Genomic DNA, 16665 nt, shown 5'->3' on the forward strand with positions numbered 1-16665 from the left:
CGGGCTGTTTGGCAGCATTTCCCCCACCAAATCATCAGGTTTATGGTGTGGTTTAAGTCCCTATTTCTGAGAGACAGGATTACTAAAGTGGAGGTTACTTTCAAAGCACCCTCCTGAATTCCAAGTATCTTCCTGAATACACGTCATAGGATCAAAGGATTTATTCCTACTGTGGTAGATTTCACACAAGGGGAGGAAGTACAAGAAGAATCAGTCCAGTGTCTGAAGTCAGGGGTCCAGGCTTTTATCCCAGGTTGGGTATCAGACAGCTCTGTGGGTCAGCCTCCTGGCTTCCTCTACTGCAAAATGGAAATCATATGTCATGTTTGGGTTTTAGAGCTCAACTCCTCTGTTTGAAATCATCACTCCCTATCCTAATCCACGCAAAGTCACTTAACATTTCTGAGCCCACATTTCCTTATCTATAAATTGGATAAAATAGCAAAAAAAAAAAAGATTTTTTTCTCAGAATTAGAATTAATTCTGGTTACATAGCAGGGCTCGCTCATTTAAAAAGTATGTGTTGAGAATCAACTATGTGCTAGACAGTATATTAGACTGTGGGTTATTTACTATTCTTAGAATTGTTTTCTTTTTTTTTTTTTAAGATTTTATTTATTTATTTGACAGAGAGAGACACAGCGAGAGCAGGAACACAAGCAGGGGGAGTGGGAGAGGGAGAAGCAGGTCTCCCGCTGAGCAGGGAGCCTGATGTGGGGCTCGATCCCAGGACCCTGGGATCACGACCTGAGCCGAAGGCAGACGCTTAACGACTGAGCCACCCAGGCGCCCTCTTAGAATTGTTTTCTTTAGAATAAATTAAGATATGTGAAAAATAATCAGGATCATATAATGTAATGTGGCAACGTGAGATAACTGGGAATCAAAAGTTGAACTGTTTTCATGGACGTGGAAGCTCATGGCATGGGCTAGTAGTCACTTTCTAGTACCTGAATTTACCTGTGCTCTGCGAGTCCTCACCACAAGAATAAGTCACTTCAGCTAGGGAGAAAGCTGAACCCCGTTGCTCCAAGCTCAGGACAGCTTTGTTCTTATCTCCTGCAGGGGACAGTTAGTAGTTCTGTTTGTCCAGCAGTTCCTTGCCATTCCCTCTGGAAACAGAGATCTCATGGTTTTGGGGGGTACCTATCCTTCCCTCAGCCCCAGCCTAGGTAGCGAGAGTGGTCTCAACCCCACCCACTGGTTCTGCAGGTAGGTATGCAACCCAGGCCACACCAGTGAGAAACCCCCTTATCTCTTAAACATAAGGATTATTCCAAAAGTGACCCAAGCAAAGGACCCAAACCAGGACAATTAGAGCCATAAGCATCCAGGAGTAGAACCTTTCCCATATCTACTGTGAAAAAGCTATTCTCTTTCTCCCTTGGGATTGTTACATTGGTGGGAATTAAACCTGGAGCTGCCCACATCATTAATGCCACAGTCTGAGGAGATTCAGTCTCAGAATGAAGTTCACACAGAAGACAGAAGAGCTGAGGGAGAGAGCAAGACATACAGATTTCTGAAGGTATCACCTAAGCATCTGGATCCAGCTCTGCCTGAAGCCGTCCACCCCTAGACATTTTACTTACAAGTACCAATCCATGATTTTCTTTTGGAGGAGTAGAGGGATGGTGAAGGAATTTGGTTGGGTTTCTTTCACTTTTAAAAACAGTTCACTTGAAAGGATCTATATGAACATATCTTCAAAGCATTCATTACCAGGTATGCAACAATTCCACAACTTTTATTATAGTGTTCCGGAACTGGAGGATTTGGAAAGATCTGGACATATCCCCCAGGGATGCCAAGGTTTTCTAAATTCGTATCCCATGCCAATGGAAGGGACCCACACAAACTGACACACATAAATCCACCCCCCCCAATACTTTAAATACCTGTGCTGGATTATCCCTTTCTTGAGATTGCCTTTCACTAATCTCATCATAGTGATAATAATTTGTTGCCTATCTACCTGTTTGGCTAGATGTGGGGCCAGAACTCGTCTGGTTTGTTCATTAGGGCCTAGCATGCTCAATGATTACCTGCTGAATTGATTCTTATAAACAACAGACTCTTGTTAACCAAAGAGGTGGTTGTCTTAACTTTAGCAAGAGCCATGCCTGAATGAAGATAGAGCCAAGAGAAGTCTCTACCATGGTTAAAGGGCAGCCTATCATGGGAGGGAGCTATTTACTTGCCCCACTGGGCAGATTCCCATTTTCCCAAACAGACAAGAGCCGTGGGATGGGGTAACCAGGTTGCCTCACCTCCCTGAGACCGCATGTCCTCCTCTGAGCATCCGTGGCTCCTGCCAGAGAGGAGCAACACACACTCCTTCCAGACCCACAGGAGCAGGCAGGAAGAGTAGGCTGGGGACGAGGGCGGAAGAATGAAGGAAATGAGAAGTCTCTCCAGAGAGTCACGTGCAAAGAAAGCAAATGCAGGTATGAGGATAAAAGGAGCCGTCACAGAGACAGGGAACATTCAGTCACCGTACTTACGACAGTTCCCAGCCCTTTCCGTATGTCATTTCACTCCCTCTGCCTCCTCAGGCTTTGACGTTTGGTACAGGTGGGAAAACAAAGGCAGGTAGAAGATAAGTGAGCCGCACAAGCGTACGCGGATCCCAAGTGGCCAGCCAGGACCCGAATTCTATGCTGGCTGACCCCACAGCCCGCGCACTTTGCATTGTGCTCCGCGGCTCCCCTCTGAATTCTTTCTCGGAGGTCAAATGGTTTATTTCCCTTCAGAAGTTTTTGTTCACAGGTCCCTTATTATTGTATTGGAACCTGGCAACTCTGATGTTGCTCACGTGTGTTTTGCACATCAGAAAAAGGAAGTGTTTGACTGGGGCGTGTGGAGGGGGAGCGACCGCCATTTCATATGAAGAAATGGCACATGACAACTGGAAATTTACTCTGGAAATATACATTTTAAACAACATTCTCTACGTGTGATCAAGTACACTAATTTTAATAATACAAAGGAGGCGGCATGAAATGGGTGGCTCTCTGGGATACTGTGACCACATTAATAGGGCCATCCGTTCCCATTTCAAATATCAGTGCTCACCGCCCCCCACCCGCCCCCGCCTACATGGATGATAAGCTGATACTACATAAACATTGTTAAAGCCACAGTTCTATGCTACAGTAATTCACTTAACTTTAACATGATTTATGGTTCTGTCAATAGGGGAGGTTGAAAACCCTGCACTGAAGCTTCAATGTGAGCCTCATATTTAAAACAGCAATTGTGTGTGTGTGTGTGTGTGTGTGTGTGTGTGTGTGTATGTGACAGAGGAAAACATTCCACATAAAGAGGAGATACAAGTCCAATACTGACTTTTTTTATTCCACTCCGAAAAGAGGAAAATAAAGAATGAGTTCAAACATGGAATCCGCGTGATATTAAGCTAGACCAAGAAGAAAGAACTGCTAGGGATTTATCTGATTATGTGATTTACAGTAGAAGCCATACTGGGAAGTCTTATCAATGAGAGGATTTTAAAGAAACTTTCTCAGAACCCTGCCTTCACCATGTGTGCCTATGTGGGTCTATGGTGGGGGAGCAGGGGAAGGAAGAGAGGGAGGGACAGAGAGATGGAGAGAAAGGGGCCAGGAATTCCAAGGAAGAGCAGCTTCTTTTGTCAAGACGAGTTTAAATCTAGGCCCACGTGGTTAGGCACCCTATTTTTCTCTGTGGCACTCACCCTGGGGGCATTTTGCCTCTTTAGGAGATTAAGGAGCCAATTGGTCTTACTGCTCTAACCTGTCCTCCTTGGGACCACATATTAGCACGATTCCGCTACAGAAGAGCTCTCTTTAGAAGTTTGCTGTGGGGATGACAAATTAACCCAGCAGGGTGTCCCACACATCTATCTCAGTACAAATTATTAGTGTAATAGAGCTTTTAGTTATGCATTTATCTAGTAATTATTGAACGGTTACACAAAACCAAGCTGAGCAGCCATGGCCTTTTATGAGGTTCGCTCGGTGGGTGGCCTTACAGTTAATTTAGGATAGTTTTCCACTAAGCAGTTCACTTGCAGACAAATTAGCTAAACAGCCTTCTCCTTTAAATATTTTCCATGTCATAGTGAAACTCTTTACAATACAATAAAGGTACAGTTTTAATTACACGCTTCCTGACTTTTGTTTAGTTGTAGTTTTAAAACATTTGCTGGCACTGTTTTTTCCTTTGGCTGGGCAGTAATAGCTGGTTGTAAGTATCTGGCTAATGAATTTAATAATTTCCTGAACTGGGACTTGAAGGGCCTTTGCTAAAAAGCTGCCTTTCCTCTTCGCCATCCAGATCCTTCAAATCCCATTGGCAGCGTTTCCCACCAGGCTGGACACCAGCACCTGAGCTAACCTTGACCAATGTTCATAAGCCCTACTTACTTGACTTTCAATGCTCCCTCAAAGGTGGTACTTGGTAGGTCTATGATGCCTGCATTTGAAAATCAATTCTGGCAATTCTTATTGTAGAATAACAACGTAATGTTTTCTCAAATGACATACTCCAATAATAAATAAACACCTTGTGTCTGTTGGCAGATTATTTCAGCACCTTGTTAGCAACAGGTACTTAATTGCTTCTCATTTCCCCGAGATGATTCAATTGCACTAAACCAGGAGAGACAAATTAGATTCAGCTCCTTTGAAAGGAGCGCCAGCAAGTTCTACAACTAAGTTAAAAGCTTTCCTAAGAGGCAGAGAGGTTTGCAGATACGATACGAGAACGCTGAACACACCTATCACTTAGATCGAGGGGGCCTATGCCAAGGGAGAGGTGCCATGGTTATGGTGGTGGTTAAAGGGAGTACTTCTTGCAGGCCCTTAATTTTGACAAAAAAAAATTTGTAATACTACAGCAAATATGTTACAAAAAGGGGATCATATCATCTTGAGCTCAGTATTTTTCTTAATGCCTAGCAAGGTAGAAGCTCTTCATTAAGGCGAAGCAAGTATGTATTGAGCATTTATTCACCATGCAACGCATCTCCCTAAATCCTACCAAATACACGCACTTGAATGTTGTATTATTATTACAAATGGGGGGATGGAAATGACTCTGTTATTCCCAAGCTTTCTGTTTGTCTTCAATCAAATCCATGCAGTCATTCATTTATTCAACAAATATTTGTTGAGTGCTTTTCCTTATGCCAGGCACGAGGCTGAGGAGCACAGATAGGAAGAATAAAGCCATGGTTCCTGCTCTAAGGGGCCCTGTCATCTAGTGATAACTGCTGCCTTCATATTTTACCTCTCCTTCCTTCCTCCTCTATTATTGTCTATGAATCCACACTCCTCCAACCTTTCCTGGTGACCTCCATTTCCTGGAAGGCGATCTTAATTCTCATAATTCTCTGCAGTATGTTTTTCTTGGCCAAACCGGGAAATATTGTTAACTGCAGACCCTTAGATGTTTCATCACTACGAGCAGGATCCCTGCTTGAATCATGAGGATCATGGACTTAGAGAGGTTTACAGAGCATATAAACTTCTGACTACCTCTCCAAACAGAAACTGGCATGACTCTTTGAAAGCCGCACAATAAATCTTTGGCTTATATGGCTATTGTTTCAGCATATCTTATGTGTATTTTCGGTACCGGGGCAGGCAATTTTACTCCTAAACTCCCTTCATGTGTATATGTTTTTTGACTCATAAAGAAGTGGGTGGTTTAGCTTCATGCTCACATCGTGTGGGTCTTTAATTCCTCAGTACTTAGTTATCGAAAAGCACAACTTGTCGCTGTCGCTTTGTTTTGCATGCTTACAATCAGAAGGCACTCTGCAGGAGAAGAGGGGTTAAGTCTTCGGCTTGTTTGGACTCTTCGCAATGCCAAAATGCCACAGTAGTTCTCTATCAGGATGCCCTTGTCCCTGACAACACCCTGAGCTTCCCCTATCACAGTAACAGAGCTGCTGGCTTTCTTGTCCCGTCATCCACCAGGAGGTAAGCACTTTGAGGCCAGAGTCCTACCTTCTCTTGTTCACTCTATTCGGCAACGAGTAGAGCACCTTGTACCCACTGTAGTGCTTGAAAAATACTGGTGGAAAAAACGAACAGATCCCCAGACAGTCAGGGGAGTGTGCAAGTCAATTTTAATATCAAAAAAGTCACACTGACCTCAAAAATTGTGTTCTGAAGTGGCTTACATCTAACAGAAACCCTGCATTACCAGTAGCAAGGATTCACGGGCTAATAAAAAAAAAGGTCAAGTGATTTGTTTATGGCTGTTATTAAAAAATTCAGTGTGATAACATGGGTTATGTCACGCTTATCAAAAGATCTCAATGGCTATGTTATGTCTCAGACTAATAAAAAATGTGAAAACAAATTAATTGTTTAAATAAATATAGTTTATTTCTCCCAGTGGGGAGAAAAAGGTAGAACCAAGTGACATAGGGGAAGAGGCACTGAATTGGAGACTTGATTTCTGTTCTTGGCTGAGATCTCTCATCTGCAGGAATAATGTGGAATACATTACTAACTGCTCACTGGCATATTCCCCTCCTACTTACCCACTTATAAAGCCCTAATTTTATACAGAGTGGCAATGTGTTCAGCTAAAAAAATAATCTAGACTTCCTAGCCTCTCTTGCAGCTAGAGGTCATTATGTGGCATAGTTCGGACCATGCTGCATAACATTCTACAAAAGGTGGCAGAATGAGCCGGCCTTGCTTTCTGCTTGGAATGCAGATGTGAGGCAGGTATGCAGTGGCCACACTGTGACCAGGAGGTCACAGTATGAGGATGAACACAACCCACTAAAGCAAGGCTAAGAGATTAAATCTCAATCCTTGGATTATCACAGTCCTGAATTACACACTTGTTTTTATAGGAGAAAAATATGACCTGTTTAGTCAGATCTTCTGTTACTTGCAATCAAACACATTCTTAGCTGATACGGGAAATGGATGAGACCAGATTTCCAGAGCACTGTTCTCAAATTCTGTGGTTCTAGACGAGGCTCAATAAGTGCTTACTTGCTAATTATTTTCAACCTCTGCCTTGCAATGTGTACAGTGTGGGCGCCGCCCCATTTCTAAAACCCTAAAGCACAAGAGTTGCTTTACTTAGAGTAAAGCATTAAATTAAGTGAAATGCTTAAATTAAGTATAATTCATTATCTTGTTTTTGAAAATAGCAAAGATTTTAGGCAGACATCTAAATTTCAAGAAGACAAACTTTCAAGAGACTCTAAAATATCACCGATTGTTCCAAATAATTCCAATAAAAGGAGTTAGACCCTTTAAATTATCAAACTTATAACTCTTAAGAAAGTAAAGGGAAGAACAAAGATTTTTTTTCAGTTATCGTGAATAAAATAAACTGTCGTGATTAAATACTTTCTTATGGTTGAAATTAAGTGCTGATAAAAGAAAGTCTTTGAAAGCCCAATCTTTCAGCTTAAAGTGCATAGTAATTGTAATAATGTATAATGACACACAAATGCTTTTATGGAAACTTAATGTCTTCCCCACTCCCCAGGATATTCCAAAAGGCTTTCACTCCTTTATCTAATTTTAACTACATAGGTGGCCAAGGATGGTCCCCATGGTACAGATGGCCAAACTGAGGCCACGGGGTTAAGTGACTTATCAAAACCACGAAGAAAGCCAATATCAGAGGCAGATTTGTTTTAAGAAACCACACATCTCTACCTTCATCATGTACACAGAGAAGTGATCAGAATAGCAGAAACTAAGAAAAACCGTAACTTTTATATGAAAGTTTTATTCATATAATCTTATAAAAGCTTTCTTTAGTGGGAAGGCCATCATTCTTCCCCATCCTGGACAATTCCTTATAAAGAAGTCCTGCCTAAACTATTATACATTTATCGCTCTGTAGTTCTTCTGAAGCAATATGATATTATCAGTGTCAGGGAGGGGATGAATGCTTTCCGTGTACATTGATGTACAATGTGAGTACTTTTTATTTATGCAACCAATATTTGAGCATAAAATTCATTGCATGAGACACAATGAAGATAACGAAAAGTCTAAGTTATAGATCCTCCCTTTCAAAGGTTCCATTCTAGGAGAGCAACAAGACACGTACATTAACTAGCAAAGCAAGGTGCTGGGCGTGAAAGGCTATGGGACTTTAAGGAGCGTGAGGTGATGGCAGTCTGCCTGGAGCTAGGGGGTCTTTGTGTAGAAAATCATATTTGAGCTGGTCTTGGAATAGACAAAATGTTGATAGGTGAAAGTAGTAGTAGGGACAGCATGAAATTTTCAAAGGCTGGGTAAAAATGGGTGATTTACTTGTTTGCATGATTTGAGTACATACTATATTTCCAGGCACTATGCAAACAACCGTAAATACATGATTTCAGTTCCTCCTTAGATAATACGATTCTCTTGAGGTAAAGATTATGATCTCCAATTTATAGATGAAGAACCTATGACTCAGAGAAGTAAAGCAATGTACGAGGTCCACACAGCTGGTAACAGTGGTGGAGACAGGGTTCCAACACTGGTCTGTTTGACCCCTGAGCTTTTATGCTTACCCACTGTGAAATGCTGCCTCCCTTCAAGGCCCTATTTTTTTTTCTTTTTTTTTGCATTTGCTTTGCAATTTCAAAGAGAGGTTTCCTTTGTAACAAGTGTCCACCATATTTCCAAATATGGCTTATGTTTGTAGTAAAAAAAATAGGGCCATTTTTTTTTTAGCGAGGTGACCTTGCTTTGCTCTACAGCAAAGTGTTAAAATATCACCTCTGGCCTGGGCACTGAGATATATTACACAGTTATTGCTTACGAATAGTGTTTGTCTGGTCAAGGTATTCCCATGAGAAATTTTAAGAAAAATTTTTAAAATTTTATTTTATTACGTTATGTTAATCACCATACATTGCATCATTAGTTTTTGATGTAGTGTTCCATGATTCATTGTCTGCGTATAACACCCAGTGCTCCATTCAATACGTGCCCTCCTTAATACCCATCACCGGGCTAACCCATCCCCCCACCCCCTCCCCTCTAGAACCCTCCGTTTGTTTCTCAGAGTCCATAGTCTCTCATGGTTCGTCTCCCCCTCCGATTTCCCTCCCTTCATTTTTCCCTTCCTACTATCTTCTTCTTCTTTTTTTTATTTTTTAACATATATTATTTGTTTCAGAGGTACAGGTCTGTGATTCATCAGTCTTACGCAATTCACAGCACTCACCATAGCACATACCCTCCCCAAAGGAGGCAGCAGAAGCCTTGCAATCGGGGTACTATAGAGAGGTGAATATGTCATGTGATTCTGAGCAACGGTGTAGTAAACAGCTTCCCCTGTCCCTGTGCCCCAGGACCCTGATAAAGGACATTCTCTTCTTCCAGGCCCTTTGAAGTTCGACTGTCTGTCTGGATTCTCTAATGATTTACTGATTTGGGTTACGGCAACTCTTTACAATAAAAGGAACATTGAGGTTGAAGTCTCCTTTAGGTACACATCACATTTACTCCACACTGGCTCATTCAGTCAGACTCTCTCTCCTTCACTTTGGCCTCATCTTCCTAAAACATCAACTCTTAATCCTGTGATTTCATTCCAACAACTAGCTTTCCATCTTGTTCAGAGAAGAATAAAGGGCAATATGGCGCCTGCAGCAAATATTTCTTAGATAGGAAGAGGCTCAATACCAACCTTAAAAAGTATATCTTGGCCCCAAAATGTCTCGTGTTAGCCCATCTCCACTCTATGATTCTTGCCACAAAGACGCCAATGAAGAGTTTCATCTAACTTACTCCAATTCCCCTTACCAGACCACTAAGAGGGGGGGGCAGGGTGCAATAAGAATGGGTACCTGAGTAGATTTTCCAGAAAGGAGAACCGAGGATGCTGGGAACCATCTTGAATTCTGGTGAAAACAAAGAATCTTTGGTATTCCATAATTCTTAAACTAGGCATCTTTCTCTTTTCCTCATAAACATTTTTTTCATGGTATGAATAGGAGATCAAAGCTCATTGTTCTAAAGGCTAAGGAGGTCCACTCTGGTTCAACCCAGCGTGGGTCATTTTAGCAAATGTGTTTAAGTATCTAGCATGAAGAAGCTCCCAATGTTGGCTCTCAAGGGTAAATGCTAGAATTGTTATTATAATGTGTAGAACTATGGTTTTAAGACAAGACTCATAGAAGGCACTCAATATTTATTGAATAAATGATAATATATGCACATTGCTTTATGCTCCTCAAAGAGTCTCTACAAATATATGTATATGTATATATATATACATATATATATATATATATATTTTTTTTTTATCATGTCTCTATGTAAGAATAGGAGGCTGGGAGGAAAAGTTCATTCAACAATAGTACTGTCCCATTTTATTGATGAGGACATTAAAAAAAATCCACAAGATAAGTCGAAAGGCAAAGAGGTAGCTCACCCAGCTATCCTGATTGCTAGCACCCTGTTCTTCCCAATCCTGATTACTTGGCTCCACTGTGAATCTTTCTTCTGCTTGGAACGGCCTCTATTCATGTAAGTGACTTCTTAAGGTTTGACCTCAGTGCTATCTAAACTTTGAAGTCTCTTTATTTAATAAAAAATGGTAATAGCACATTCCACATCATCTTCTGAATGCTTATTTTCTTGCATCTCTCTTCTGCCCTACACTGTATGCTTGATGAAGAAAGGAACCACTCAACTCCCAGCGACAGGCACTCAGTAAATTGTCGTTTAATGAATGAATGAAACTCCATTGTCCCCTCCTCTAGTTCCCTCAGAAATTTCTACTTTTAACATTCATTTAGCATTTAAAACATTAACCTAGCCATAGAAAGACGAGAAACATCACATGCCCTATCTCCTCGAGACTGAAAATCTTCTGACTAAAAGAACTTCATATCTTATTTTCCACCACAGTTTAGATGCTTAATGAATGCTGACTCTGAGGATAATATCATAATGCTACCCCGCTGAAAAAGAGACTCATCCTGGGACTGTATGATCCAATTTGGATGCAAGGTTTTCAAGTTAGAAAAAAATATATAAGTTGCCTTTCTGATTATAACACACACACACACACACACACACACACACATGCACGCGCACACCACACAAGTGAAGTAGTAAGGGATCTTGAGAAAATTCTGTCAATGATCACAAGATGTTTAAAAGATGGAGCAAGTAAGTTTTCATAATTGTGGATATAGTAATCGCTTCACAAAATAGTCCGAATACTTATTTTCTTCAGTGTAATTTCGGCATGTGTGCATTGGATGGCCCTCTCAACTGCCATTTCTCCCTGAGATGCTCACAGTGTATTCATAAAGGGATTCAGATTTTTGAGTCTAACACTGAGATTAGTGCAAGAAATATCAGTTTCCCCAGGCGTATGTCAAGGTAGACAAGAGACCATAACTTTCTAGGATGTTTTATAATACCAGCCGGTAGATCACAGACCTACCTAAGCGACAATCTGATGGAAGAAAGTGAACGTGGTTACAATTATTCATACTCCTACTGTGGGAGTTTCATAAACAAACTAATAAATATTTTCATCTTGCAATAAGATCAAGTTAAGTGATTTGCTGACATTCTCTTGAGGTTTAAAGCTTGTCTTTAATGTGAAATACAAATCATATTTCTTGTGGACACATTTTAATAATAAACTTAAAAGCACACGAGACAAAAAATAATGAAAACATTGCAATGAAAACCAGACAAACTATCTACCACTTCAAAAGGAGTCGGTGAAGACTGCTCGTCAACACCGTGATGCAAGCAACCTCCATGCAAAACGCCACATACTGCAATCAGGTTTCAAGGAAAGAGAATCAGCAGGGATGAGAGAATGCAAAACAGCTCTTACTTGAAAACAGGTAACTAACTACAGGAAAATATACTCACCTAACACACACACACACACACACACACACGCACACACACACTCCTCTTGTCCAACTTGTAGGACAGATTTGATTTGGGTTCAGTTCAAATTACCTCCCACCCCTTTGCAACATCCCACTGGGAATGAGAGGTTTGGTTCCTTTTCTGGCCTGAGGTAAGGATCAAGGGTTTGATGCCAAAGCTGTCCCCAAGGATGAGAAACTGGAGCGCTCACTGCCTTTAGGAGCATTCTGGGAGAGGCCTCCATGTCTCTCCTTTTGTTACGCTGCTCCCAAGGCCATGATCTAAAGCACAAGCAAGGGTGCCTGTGGAGTGGCTCACCTCTGGGTCCTGTGATGACAGGTCGGTGGTGCTGGGTGAATGCAGTTCCCAGGGAGGAGGTCTGCGAAGGGGAGGGGCTGCTGAAACCAGACTTCTCCGACTTCTTCAGGGTGGTTGGAGATGGCATTCCTGGCAAGAAGGATGGAGTGATAAGCACACTTTAATTCAGGGCACGACAGCTTGTACAGCCCAAAAGATAAAACTGAAAGAATTAAAAAAAGAAACCACCTGTGAGCGCAAAATTCATTTTGAATCGCTTTGAATTTGTCACAGGGAACCAACAGGGAGCAAAATGGTCCCTTGGTAAGTCCAACTAGAATTGACTCCAACTTATTCTACTCAATCATAGTCCCTTTTGGCATGATTGATCTTGCCTAATTATGGAGGGCCCCTGCCCAGTGTTTCCTGAAAGTTGTATGTGCCTGTGGCCCCGCGGACCCTTCAGAAAGGAGGCTCTCGAAGGCACATGAAGACCTCATCTGCAACCATTTCATCTTGCCAGGTACCTTACTGAAGCACCAAAGCACTTTCTCCACATTTTAAATAATTTAGCTATTTTAACATTAAAAAAAGACCCTCAACAATGACAACTCAGTTGCTCATCCAATGAATTATTTATAATAGAAAAAAGAAAGAAAAGATCAAAGTAAAAAAAAAAATCCTTAAATGCCCAACACTTGAAACTGGTTAAATAAATAGGATAGAACCCATGCAAATAGTACTGTCAGAGAATAAGGACATTCATTCCACTAATGACATGGAATAAAGACACGGAAAGCAATTATAAAATAGGATGTTGTGCTGGATGCCACTAAAAAATATAGGTCTCTGTACAGAGAAAGAACTGGAAGGAAGAAAGAACTGCACATAAACCGTAACGGTGGTTCTCTCTGTGTGTTGGATTTGGGTGGTTTTCATTGCCTCTTTTTGCTTACTTGTTTTTCCTGTGATAAATGTATATTACTTTTATGTTAAGAAAATACAATAAAAACTTGTTTTTAAAAATAGTATTTTTACCATAGTTTCTGAGGTTTTCATAACATTTCCAGCATAGAAAATGCTTTGGGAAGAAAATAATGGGAAAATCGTCTCTTGTAATTACTGCGTTTGTAATGTTCTCGGCAGCCACGCTGACACACACAACTGGAGGCATCTATCAGTTTGGAAGGGTGCCAATTAAAACAGTGAAAACTTGGATATAAAAATAAAGGAAATGACTCCTTGTCTCCACATCACAGGACAAATTTGGGCTCTCTTAAATTTGCAGCACAAAACTAGTCTGTATGCACGTCAAAAGAATCAAATCTCCTTTACTTACGTATGTCTGCATGTGTTGTATTCTATGACCAGAGAATTATTGGGGTGAGCCGGAAAACTAAGTAATAAAAATAATAATGATATTAGCATGTACCTGTTAGTGAGTAGTTACTAACTCCTATGCACCGTGCCAAGCACTTTATAGGTATAGACCTGTTCCCAAACTTAGTTTGGCCTGTATCTAAATATGTCCTCGTTATTTATGTTCACAGATTTCCTTCAGTGAGGTTCTACAACACAGGCTTTGAGTGTGACTACAGATTCTATAAGGATAGTGTGTTTTGCCCCTTCTATTTTCAGGATATCCAACAAAGGGTCTAGAACACAGCAAGTGGCCTGAAAAGATATTTAAACTAGGTGTTAACAGTCTCAGCTTTATCTGTGGCTTTACCTACTGACATAGTAAAACTTGGGAGTTTGACCCCAAGAAAGAAACAAATTGCAAGCTGGTAGGAACATTTGCATGGTACCAAGTGAGGACATTACGAAGTGGCGTGTGATTTCACACCAACTGGACAAATCTAGATCCCATCCATTCCAGATCAGTATCTACGTGATTTGAATGAAAAAGCACGTCACTCAGCGATGTCAGCTGTGTTTCCCTGCTCTTTGAATCAGTAACCAAAGGCACACCATACCAATATCCCAACATCATTAGGATTGACTGGGGTTTTGGACCAACATTCATTGCAAGTAACCTAGCCTAAGGTATAATCACAGAACTACATTAGAGAGGGGATTTCAAATTAAAAAATTAAAGGGAAGAAATAAAAGTTACCAAAATGTAAACAAACCTCTCAATTCATTCAAACCTCTCTTGTGCAAAACACATTTTTAGGCTGCCAACCAGTCCACTGATTTAAGCTCAGTCAAATGCCTGAATTATGTGTCATGAAACAGAAATAGAAGAGAAAATGAAAATGTCAAAACTTTTAAGATGGCAGAATTTTTTTCAGACAATGGAATCACTGACGAAATGCAGCATCTGAACTAACCTCATCAAAGAAAGCAAATGGTTGGACTCACAGAAAAGGGACCATTTCTTTGAAAAGTTCAGGAGTTCCATCCCATGCCGTTCTAAATACGGCAAAGAGAGTGACGTGATTTAAATCCACCATTTACACTTATCCTTTAAAAAGGGGAACAGAGGTAAGATGCAGGCAATCACGAACATGAAGAATGATGAAGTTGGTAAACATTCAAAAACAGCAAAACTCAAATCCTCCTTGAAGGGTTAAAGAGAAAAGAAATACTGTTCGTACTCAAGAAGAAGAAGCCAAACTATGTATAATCTTCTAAATTTATCACAGTCAAGTAAGATGAACCCTAAGGCTGTCATGAATCTCAAAATTACTTTGTGTTTTCAATTTTTAAAGACTTGTATTGAGCACATTTCCTTATAATATACTTTAATATTTTCTCCATATGCATAATGTATATTTTGGTTAATTTGCTTCATAAACTTAATTGACAGGATAAAATTTCAAAATGGTAGTAAACTACTTTATGTTAAAAACGAGAGGACATTAATCGTGACTTTTATTTTTGAAATCAAATTTGGATTCTGCCCATTAGATTAAATGTAAGCATCTTGTTACAACTTCTTTTACCAATTAGCTATGCACAACTGTTATGCCATGGTTGTACAGATTAATGACTAATTGGCCTTTTCTTAATAAAGCAAAACTTTGATTTCAATGTATTTTTCAGAAGTATCAGATTTTAAAAAAAAGATTATAAAGTAATGCTGCCCTTTCCCTGGAACAAACAAAATATTACTTCAAAGTTCTTTTCACTATGTAAAAATAAAGAATTTTATAGAACAAGAAGCAGAAATTTAGCAGAATGCTGTGTTTCAATGGGACATTTTCTCCTATTGACTGCTCTAAAAAAAAAAACCCCAATGGTGGTAAAGAAAATAAAAGATGGATTTCTTTTCTTTTGTTATTTTTTGAAAGAGAGTGAGAGAGAGAGCATGTATGGGGATGGGGGTTAGAGGGAGAGGGAGAGACAGAATATTAAGCAGTTCCCCAAAGCGAGACTCTGATCTCACAACCCTGAGACCATGACCTGAGCCGTAATCAAGAGTCCAACTTTTAACCCACTGAACTACCCAGGTGCCCCTAGAAGATGGATTTCAAAAAGCATTTTGGCTTGTCATTGGTTTTCTAACCATCAGACTTTCTGAATTTCTCTCCACTTTGCCATTTTCCTGAGTGACCTGAGTTGTTTCAAATAGTGTCCAGAGGACACAGGCAAACATGAAATTCTAGTCATTTAGTGACTCTGATCCCTGAAGGCAGTTGTAAGTGAGAGGCCCAAGAGGAAAACCTTGAAACCACAGGCCAAAAATAGTACTCACAAAGATTCCATTACAGTCATCATTAATATTTGTGGTAGTCAGAATTCTAAGTTGGCCCCAAGGCTCCTGGCCCATGGGGTACATACTTTATATAATCTCCTCCAGTTGAATGTGGGCAGTACCTGTGAATATGATGGATGTTCTTCTTGTGATTAGGTTGTTGTATTGCAAAGGCGAAGGGACTCTTGCAGATGTAATTAAGGTCCCTAATCAGGTGACTGTGAATTAAGTAAAAGGTTAGTATCCTGGGTGGGCCTGACCCAATCAGGTGAACCCTTTAAAAAAGGGACTAGAAGTAAGAGAGATTCTCCTGCTGCCTTTGAAGAAGTAAGCTGCCATGATGTAAAGGGGCCTGTGAGAGGGCCACATGGCAGGGAAATGCAGGGACCTCTGGGAGCTAAGCAAGACCCCTGGCTGACAGCCAGCTTTAAGAAAGCTGGCACCCTAGTCTTAAAGCTGAAAGGAACTCAATTCTGCCAATACTCACAAGAGTTTGCAAGAGGACTCAGAGCTCCAGGAAGGAATGCAGCCTGGATGAAATGCCGATTGCAGCCTTGTGAGACCCTGAGGTGAGAGACCACCTCAGCTATGCCCAGACTCTTGACCCATGTTAACTGGTAATAAGGTAATGAAGTAATAAATGTGTTTTGTTTTAAGCTACGTTTGTGGTAATTTGTTATACAGCAATAGCAAACTAAGATGTTACTCAACTATGAGACTACTGACCATGCTAGAAATGTATGCATTAAAGATGCTTACTAGACACTAATTACTCACTAGAATTCCAGGACCTTCCAT

The 16665-nt window shown here is 40.6% G+C and overlaps 1 protein-coding gene across 4 annotated transcripts in view; it reads right to left on the minus strand.

Moving 5' to 3' along the window:
* NFIA (nuclear factor I A) overlaps nucleotides 1-16665 on the minus strand; it is a 360963-nt gene that overhangs the window by 63665 nt on the left and 280633 nt on the right. For all 4 annotated transcript variants that reach the window (XM_028106853.2, XM_028106852.2, XM_088022399.1 and 1 more), the window contains exon 7: nucleotides 12189-12317. In XM_028106853.2, coding sequence (XP_027962654.1) covers nucleotides 12189-12317 — 129 coding nt within the window. The remainder of the gene's footprint in view (nucleotides 1-12188; nucleotides 12318-16665) is intronic.

The sequence above is a fragment of the Eumetopias jubatus genome, unplaced genomic scaffold (genome assembly GCF_037043125.1).
Source record: "Eumetopias jubatus isolate StellerSeaLion01/CBP00866 unplaced genomic scaffold, mEumJub1_p1.0 scaffold_4, whole genome shotgun sequence".
In the NCBI taxonomy this organism is placed as follows: Eukaryota; Metazoa; Chordata; class Mammalia; order Carnivora; family Otariidae; genus Eumetopias; species Eumetopias jubatus.